This window comes from Bidens hawaiensis, unplaced genomic scaffold (assembly GCF_021521415.1).
Source record: "Bidens hawaiensis isolate Kalapana, Puna unplaced genomic scaffold, B.hawaiensis_p1.1 tig00046842_1, whole genome shotgun sequence".
In the NCBI taxonomy this organism is placed as follows: Eukaryota; Viridiplantae; Streptophyta; class Magnoliopsida; order Asterales; family Asteraceae; genus Bidens; species Bidens hawaiensis.
This window is the reverse complement of record NW_027506004.1, coordinates 82,962-92,068: the sequence shown is the minus strand read 5'-3', so window position 1 is coordinate 92,068 and position 9,107 is coordinate 82,962. Positions and strand designations below refer to the sequence as shown.

At 33.1% G+C, this 9,107-nt stretch overlaps 1 protein-coding gene across 1 annotated transcript; it reads left to right on the top strand.

The window, feature by feature from the left end:
- Positions 1-977: 977 nt before the first annotated feature.
- Positions 978-7,469, top strand: LOC143616346 (uncharacterized). The gene is made up of 3 exons (XM_077089201.1): positions 978-1,573; position 2,155; positions 6,884-7,469. Exons 1-3 carry the CDS (start codon positions 1,023-1,025, stop codon positions 7,364-7,366), a joined length of 1,035 nt encoding a protein of 344 aa, XP_076945316.1. The 5' UTR covers positions 978-1,022; the 3' UTR covers positions 7,367-7,469.
- Positions 7,470-9,107: the final 1,638 nt, after the last annotated feature.

Here is a 9,107-nt window from a genome sequence, read left to right as displayed (position 1 = left end):
CCATTTTCTCAAAAGATTCTTCTAACTTATGAATGTTCAAACCGATCCCTAGCTAACCTTTAAATTGGGATATTGTATAATTGTTTTATTTAATTTATAAAATAAGATCGTTATTTCATCTCCCCCAACCATAACCACTACTCGAAAATTGCTCGACTCTTCCCATGACATTTACTATGGTTTCCGACACATTTTCAACAAAAAACTAGTTTGTGGAAATTGCTTCTGGGAAATATGAATTAATGAATTATCCTATGCTTTTCCAGCATATTTCCAACACATTTCCACCAAAAATATGTAGTTGGAAGCTTCCAACGCATATGGTTAAATTTTTTTTATTTCCCTTTCCTACGATTCTCCGAGGCATATTCATAACAATCTAGTTTTCTACTTGTATTATTATCATTATTTGCACTATCACTTAAAATAAAATATAAAGTAAATTTTTTTTATTTTAATGTTTTTATTTCCTAAGCATTACCGACGAATTTATTTTTTTACATTTTTATTTTTCCAAGCTATTTTTAGCAATTATTGTGTCTATCTGATCTGCTATACGGGGAAGGATGCGTTGCAAAAATGGCAATTATCATAACCACGTCGTTCTCATCATGTATAACAGAAATATATGCTAGCCATCATCTTTGAAAAATTCTTATGTCATGCTTCTGTAATTTTGTAGGTAGACAAAACTACAGTTTTGTGCTTTGAAAAACAACTTCCATACAAGACAAGATAAAATTATACCAACTCCATAATGGACAAGTTTCTAGCCTATTTTTAGATTACCTGAGACGGCAATCACGGCATTCATCATTACTTAATTATTATAGAAAAATGAAAAAAAAATGATCAAGAGAATTGTCTCAATACTTTATAGATTGCTTCTGAAGAGGTTGATAATTAATTAGTTTTTTTTTTTTAAAGTTTGACTACAAAGTAGTCTTGCATCCCTATAAAAGCACAATCAGTTTGCCTTTCTAGACATCAAACACCATTGTAAAAGACAACAAAAAGAGAGAATGAAGAGGTTCAACTTTATTCTTTTACTCATTCTCTTAACCGCAACTTATTCTATTCGAATCAATGCTCAGACTTGCAAACCGAGTGGTGGCATCCGGGGAAGAAAACCACCTCCTGGTCAATGCAACAAAGAGAATGATTCGGATTGTTGTGTCCAAGGTAAGTTCTATACCACGTATACATGCTCCCCTGCGGTGACAGGTGCTACTAAAGCAAAACTTACCATAAACAGCTTCCAAAAGGGAGGTGATGGTGGTGGTCCATCGGAGTGTGACAACCAATACCACTCTGATGACACACCGGTTGTGGCACTATCAACTGGATGGTATAAGGGAGGGGACAGATGTCATAAGTTTATTACCATTAACGGAAATGGGAGGAGCGTAAAGGCGAAGGTTGTGGATGAATGTGACTCTACTATGGGGTGTGATGATGATCATGACTATCAACCACCTTGCCCTAATAATATTGTCGACGCTTCGAAAGCTGTGTGGAAAGCATTAGGGGTCTCAGAAGATAACTGGGGAGATTTGGATATCACCTGGTCGGAGTAATTATACTCTCGTAAAAATATCAAAAAGTTATCATGTGTTTTATTTTCTGGTGATTATATGTACTACGTGAAGCTATACGTGTTCAAATTGGGTGTTGTATAATATGATTAATTAAACTACCAGGCAATCAATATCCAGAAGAAAAGGTTAATATTCTGCTTGAATTAACGGCTATGCTGAAAACACACTCATAATAATATAAATAAAATGTTATCACAAAAACTTTATTCGGGAGGCATCCAAGAATTTAAAGAAAAACCTATACAGCTAGAATTAGGATCTTGTCTCTCTGCAAGATCAAACCAAATGGTGCCTTTAAAGCATGTACATAATAATATCTGGATCAACTTAATCAAGACTTGGAGGTAGAGATGAAACTGCTTGAAAATGTAGCCTGCAAAATAAATTTAATTTGCTAATCGAAAAAGCTAAAGGAAGTTTTATTTATCACGGGCTATAACATGGGTAAGCAATAGAGGTGCGTGTAGCATGTCTGAATTATAGAATTGTTGTTGTTGCATCACACACTAATCAGTACCTAATGTGCTAAATCTAGCATCTTCATCCGCCAAAGAAGTGTCTTAGCACACAACACATTAGCGTAACTTCAAGTTTTGTCACCTGCTTAACTTATTATATGGATATATGGATTTAAGAGAACCAAACAAAAAAAAAAACCATTTATGATAGATGTAAGAAAAATGTTATATTGCGTCTTTTCACTTATCATTGTGTCTTTTTTTATCATTGTGTCTTTTCGCACACCATTGTGTCTTTTCGCTTATCATTGTGTCTTTTTTCGTCATTGTGTATTTTCGCACACCATTTTGTCTTTTCGCTTATCATTGTCTTTTTTCGTCATTGTGTCTTTTCGCACACCATTGTGTCTTTTCGCTTACCATTGTGTCTTTTTTCGTCATTGTGTTTTTTCGCACACCATTGTGTCTTTTCGCTTATCATTGTGTCTTTTTTCGTAATTGTGTCTTTTTTCGTCAAAATTGTGTCTTTTCGCACACCATTGTGTCTTTTCGCTTATCATTGTGTCTTTTTTCGTAATTGTGTCTTTTTTCGTCATTGTGTCTCTTTTCGCACACCATTGTGTCTTTTCGCACATCATTGTGTATTTTTTCGTCATTGTGTCTTTTCGCTTATCATTGTGTCTTTTTTCGTCATTGTGTCTTTTCGCACACCATTGTGTCTTTTTATCTAATACATAAAACATAATGCTTAATACATGTTACACAATAACTTGAAACGTAAGACACAATGGTGAATACGTATAACACAATGACCTAAAACGTAAGACACAATGGTGAATACGTATAACACAATGACCTAAAACGTAAGACACAATAGTGAATACGTATAACACAATGACTTGAAACGTAAAACACAATGGAAACAACATATTACACAATGACACAATGAAAAACAAAAAAACACAATTAAAAAACCCATTAATTTTTTTTTGATTTTATATAACAATATGATACTCATATTAAAGATAAAAAAACACTTATTATTATGGTGAATTTTAAAAAAAATAATGTCGTACGAAAAAGTTATGGACATTTTAAAATGATGGGAGAATTGACATGTGCCTTGCATGTGGAGAGAGAAAGTCAACAAAGATGAGTTATTACCTTCATGCCCTTTTCATCAATTTTTATTTATTAAATTAATCTCAGCCATTTAAATTAAAGATCAATTGACTGGATTCATTCTCACCCTTTTCATTTTTGTTGTCATTTGTATTTTAACTTTACCCTATAAAAAGAGACGAGAAAAGAAGATAACAAATAATGTGGGATAACCTTTTAAAAAGGCAATATCATATATGAAGGGAACAAATAAATAGGGTGCTTCAGCCATGTGTTGAACTAGAGACTTTTTCAACAATACCAACATAATTTTGATGTTATAAACATATGTATAAACTATAGGGGAATGTTAATGTACATTTTAATATTAACATGAAAACGTAGGAAACAATACCAATTTAGAACAAAATGAGAACGTAAGAAACAATACCAACTACAATAGCAATCTACATAAATAATTATTTATAATAACAAAGAAAAAACCTAAAAATTACAACAAAATAATCAAAATCATATATATATATATATATATATATATTTATATTAGATAAATAATATATCAGTTTTTAAAGAAACTTGGGCCACAGAGACTGGGCTTTGGACGATCGCCCACCTAGACTCCGTTTGTGGGCCGGCCCTGACAGGCCTAATGTTTGAGCTTTTGGTAAAATGTATTTAGATGGGGTTATGAGTTGACACTTTGAACAAATTTAGTCAATGGACCATAACTAAATATAGTGATATATAGACTAAATAACTCAAAGAGAAGTTTGCTTGAGGGGAAGTTCAATATACGAATTAAGCACGCATGTAAAGATGCTTACAGATCTAGAAATGCTATATCGATTTTATGTAAGTGGATTAACCAAGTGATGACAAAAATATTTGACTCTATTCAAGCAAGTGAAATCTTGATTAGAGCTTGTAAAGATCACATAGTTAAATGATTTTTGTAAGATTATAGACTTTCAATGGAATGTTCTTGTATTTGAGTATTTGTGTGCAGAAACACAAGTGTTTATTTGCAATGTATAATCTACCAAGGATGAGCAATTATCATATTGAAAAAGAAAAATGGTGAAATGCTAGTAATCTATATATGTATGTTAGTTAAATGCTCTATATATGATTCGGTTGTTTACATTCGAGGAGCGCAATTCATATGTAATAGGTTCATCCCCTTGTTTGCAACACTTTCTCGTTTTAAAATTTTAAGGTGATCGATATCATTAAAAGGTTCAATATTATTTAGGGGAATTTGAGGATTTCCGAACCAAGTTTGGCAATTTTCCCTACAGAATCCTAACTTATGAATATACCAAATTATAACTTTTAACTCCTATTATAATATTACTGTTTTCTAATTTAAAAAAATAAGAGCATCATTTCATCATCTTGATCATAACTGTTGGACGTAATTTCAGATATAAGTCACAAGTCGGTAAACTTAACGGACTAATAATGACAAGTAGGTCATAGTTGGGCATGTTTCTTGATTACAATATGCTTCCTAACTATTTTGTAATTAAAATATATAATATATTCGCTGGCAAGTTAGCTTAGTTTATATAAACCGAGTTATGGTTAGACATTATAGAACACATAAGATGTAACCGAGTTAAGGTTCTTCAAGAGTTAAACCGAGTTAGGGTTTGACATTGTAATAAGTTTTCTGAGTCATATTATCTGATTAATATAAACAAGAGTTATTCGTTTAAGTTCGTGTTTGATTATCAATCGAGACATGGATAACCACTGCTAGAAATTTGCTCGACTCTTCCCATGCCATTATTCTGTCATTTCTGTCTTATTTCCAACAAAAACCGGTTTGTGGAAAATGCTTCTATAAATATTTTCCAATGCTCCAATGCTTTTCCAATACATTTTCCGATACATTTCCAGCAAAAATAAGTAGTTGCTAGCTTCGGACACATTTCCGAGGCATGTAGTTAAAATTTTTCTTGTTCATATTCTACCCATCTCGATCCGACGCATATATTATTATACATTAATTTTTCTGTATGTTGTTACTATCACTTATATAAAATATGAAGTAAATAGTTATTTTTTTTATTATAATGTTTCTATTTCCTAAGCATTAGGACAAATTCATTTTTCTTTACCCCTAGTTTTTATTTTCCCAAACTACAATTTAGCAATTGTTGTGTTTATCTAATTTGCTATATATGGGAAGGATGCTTGTCATAAATGGCAATTATCATAATCACATTGTGCGCAGTGACGGATCCAGGAAATTTTCTCACAAGGTCGGATTTTTTTAGCTATAATTTTTTTCCGGTTTGGTTCGGCCGTTCGTTTCGGGTCAAATCGGTATATAATTTCTTTTTGGTCTGGTTCAGCCGTTCTGGTCGGGTCGAATCAGGTCATATAAACAAGAGAATCAACCAAAATATAATTAGATATACATAATAAAAAAATTTTATATACAAAATTGTCATCAGTAGTGGTGAAACCAGTAAATTCAAGTGAAGGGTCCAGGTTAATGTTGTTATTATATTCACACTGCTATCTTTTTTAACCAATCTATGTACTGCATACACAAACAGAATCACTGTCAACTTTTCGATATTACTTTAATTGTGTTTTAGAGAATCTGTTAGATAAATATTTGAAGTTTTTTTTTATAAATTAGTTTAGTAAATGGTGTTTATGTTAAAAAAAACTAAAGGATACTTTTTTGTACCAACAATTGTCATTCAAATATCTAAAGAAACAACCTAGTGAAATTTATATTTGAAAACTAAAATAAAACTAATTTAGTGAATTGAATGTTTGAAAACAACACTTTTCAAGTTTCCAGAGTTTTGTTTCCGTTTTTCAATTTGACCCTGGGGTAAATTTTCTAAATACTGGGACGTAGTTTAGATTTTCAAAACGCCCAATAGATAACTAATATTAGGTTTCTTCTTCCTCCAGTAATACTCTGAAACTTTTACCGGATACAACACACCTTTGTAGTTAGCGCCGATGACCGGAAAACATGGTTAAAATTCACTTGTGGTTTCACCGTTGCTCATCACCAATCCAATATCGAAATTTCACAGGGGTCGGTGTCAAAATTTCACAGGGGTCGGTTGAGATTTTAACACTATAACGCTACTAAAAAAATTCTTTTCACAGGGGACGGCCGACACCTCTACCTTGAGGGTAGATCCGCCCCTGTTGTGAGCATGAGGTGTGAAATGTAACAGAAATATAAGCTTGCCATCGATCTTTGGCAAATTCCAATGTCATGCTTCTATAATTTAGTAGTCAAACAAAATTGTAAGTATTGCAGTTTGAAAAACAATTTCATTCAAGACAAGATAAAATTATACCAATTTCATATATAAACTATATAGTGGTCCGTGGACAACTTTCTAGTCTTCTTTTAGATTACTTGAGACGGCATTCACCGTTACTTTATTATTCAAAGTGAAAAAAATGTTCAAGGGAATTGTCGATTTGTATCTAGGCTTTATAGATTTCTTCTAAAGAAGGTTGTAACTTAATTAGTTTAAGAAAAAAAAAGTTTGACTACAAACTAGTCTTGCTGCTTAGCCAATCACTATAAAAGCATAATCACTTTGCCTTGCTAGACATCAAACAACATTCTAAGAGGCCAAAAACTAAAAGAGAAATATGAAGAGGTTCCACTTTATTCTTGTACTCATTCTCTTGACGGCAATTCAAATCAATGCTCAGACTTGCAAACCGAGTGGTGGTATTCGGGGAAGAAAACCACCTCCTGGACAATGCAACCAAGAGAATGACTCGGATTGTTGTGTCCAAGGTAAGTTCTACACCACATATACATGTTCCCCTGCGGTGACAGCTGCTACTAAAGCAAAACTTACCATAAACAGCTTCCAAAAGGGAGGTGATGGTGGTGGTCCATCGGAGTGTGACAACCAGTATCACTCCGATGATACACCGGTTGTGGCACTATCAACCGGATGGTACAAGGGAGGGGATAGGTGCCATAAGTTTATAACCATTAACGGTAACGGGAGGAGCGTGAAGGCTATGGTTGTGGATGAGTGTGACTCTACTATGGGATGTGATGCTGATCATGACTATCAACCACCTTGCCCTAATAATATTGTTGATGCTTCAAAAGCTGTGTGGAAAGCGTTAGGGGTCTCGGAAGATAACTGGGGAGATTTGGATATCAGTTGGTCAGAGTAATATATACACTCATAAAAATGTCAAAAACTTATTATGCCTTTCATTTCCTGTGAATATATGTAATACGTGAAGCTATACATGTTCAAATTGGGTGTTGTGTGATATGATTAATTAAACTACCTATCTATATTGTTTATATGCTAGTACTGATGTGTGCCATCGTGATGGTTGGATGAGGCAAGGATTCAGAGTGATGAGAAGAATTCAGATTCATAATATTTAATGGGAATTAATTAAGACAAACTACTTGGCTTGGTTAAGTCAATAAAGAAGAAACATATAAAGTTAGATAGAAAGGATTTTTCCTTGATTTAAACTCATGAACAATAACAATTAGCAGCTTTCTAGATATTAACTTATAAGGAGCGATTCTAAAACCTCATTTGTGACTCGGGACCATTAGATGGAGCATCATTTTCTTCAATATGGTACACTTCTTTGAAAATAAGCTAGGAGATAATGGTGTTATGAATCTTACATAGTGAGGAGAGATTCGTCATTCGTGACATGTTTGAATTCTTTTCAAAGCTTAGAAATGTTGCTTATGACGTTCAGATTTTGCTAGATGTGCCTAATTTCAAATCCTACAAGTATATGACACATGCGTATTTGAAATTGGATGAATATGATTCAGAACAATCCAATATGAAACTTAGAGAAACTTATGTACAAGTCACTAAATTATTGTCTAACGTATATAGTAGCACTGATAAAGTGTTTAAGAACTAAATCAAGCATGGAAAATTAAACCACGCAATCATGAAATTGCTGAGTATTGTCAAATTTGATCTTTTAAGGTGATTTTGTTTACATGTAATTATGTTAGTCTAAGGCCCATAATGATATGTGTTTGTATTGTATATGATACACCACCTAATGTTTGAGTTTTTTGAGAAACATGAATTTAGATGGTACTTTTTTTAGAAGGATTGGTACTTTTTCGGCTCCAAAATCACAAAGCTTCGATTTTAGTAAGATTGACTTTGCTATTCAAAAGGGGGTTGTGACGGAGCTTGTTTCTCGTTTGTCTACCACTTTATTGTAATCGTTTTTAGTTTAGTGAGAAAAAATTGTGTGATGGGTAAAAGAGCAGAAAATTCAGTAAATCTGGTCACGTGGGCCATCAACTATCGATATATTGTATAACTAGGGAGTTTTTCTAAAGGGTAAGTTCAATATACAATTTAAGCATGTAAAGATGCTTACGATTCAAGAAACATTTAACCATTTTTACATAAGCCGATGGATCTAGTGATGGCCGAAGGTTTGTCTTGATTGAATGAAGCAAAATCTTGATCACAGAGAGGTGAGCAAAGATCACATAATTAAAAGTTTTTTGTAAGATTTTAAAGACTTTAAATGGAAAGATCTTGGAATTAAAACGTTGAGCTTTGTTGGGTTAATAGGTTTGTTTGTGGGCCACAAGTCAAGTGGTAAATGCCTAAATGGGTCGTCATATAATAGCTAAGAGGTCAAGGCTAAGGAATTGGTCTAGGCTGACCGAGTTTATTCGTGGGTTCTGATTAATTCGTCTAACTTGTTTATCAAGTACTAGTATTTTTTTTGGTAGACATGGTATTTTATTATCTTTTTTATGTTCCATGTCTGTTCATGTGAAGGCTATATAGATAGGCCAATTTGCTATATTAATAAACAAACTTTCTTCATTCTCTGCAAATCTATCGTACATGTATCACGATTTGATTGCTCCCCTTTTTATGGAAGCCACCAGATTGCTTGA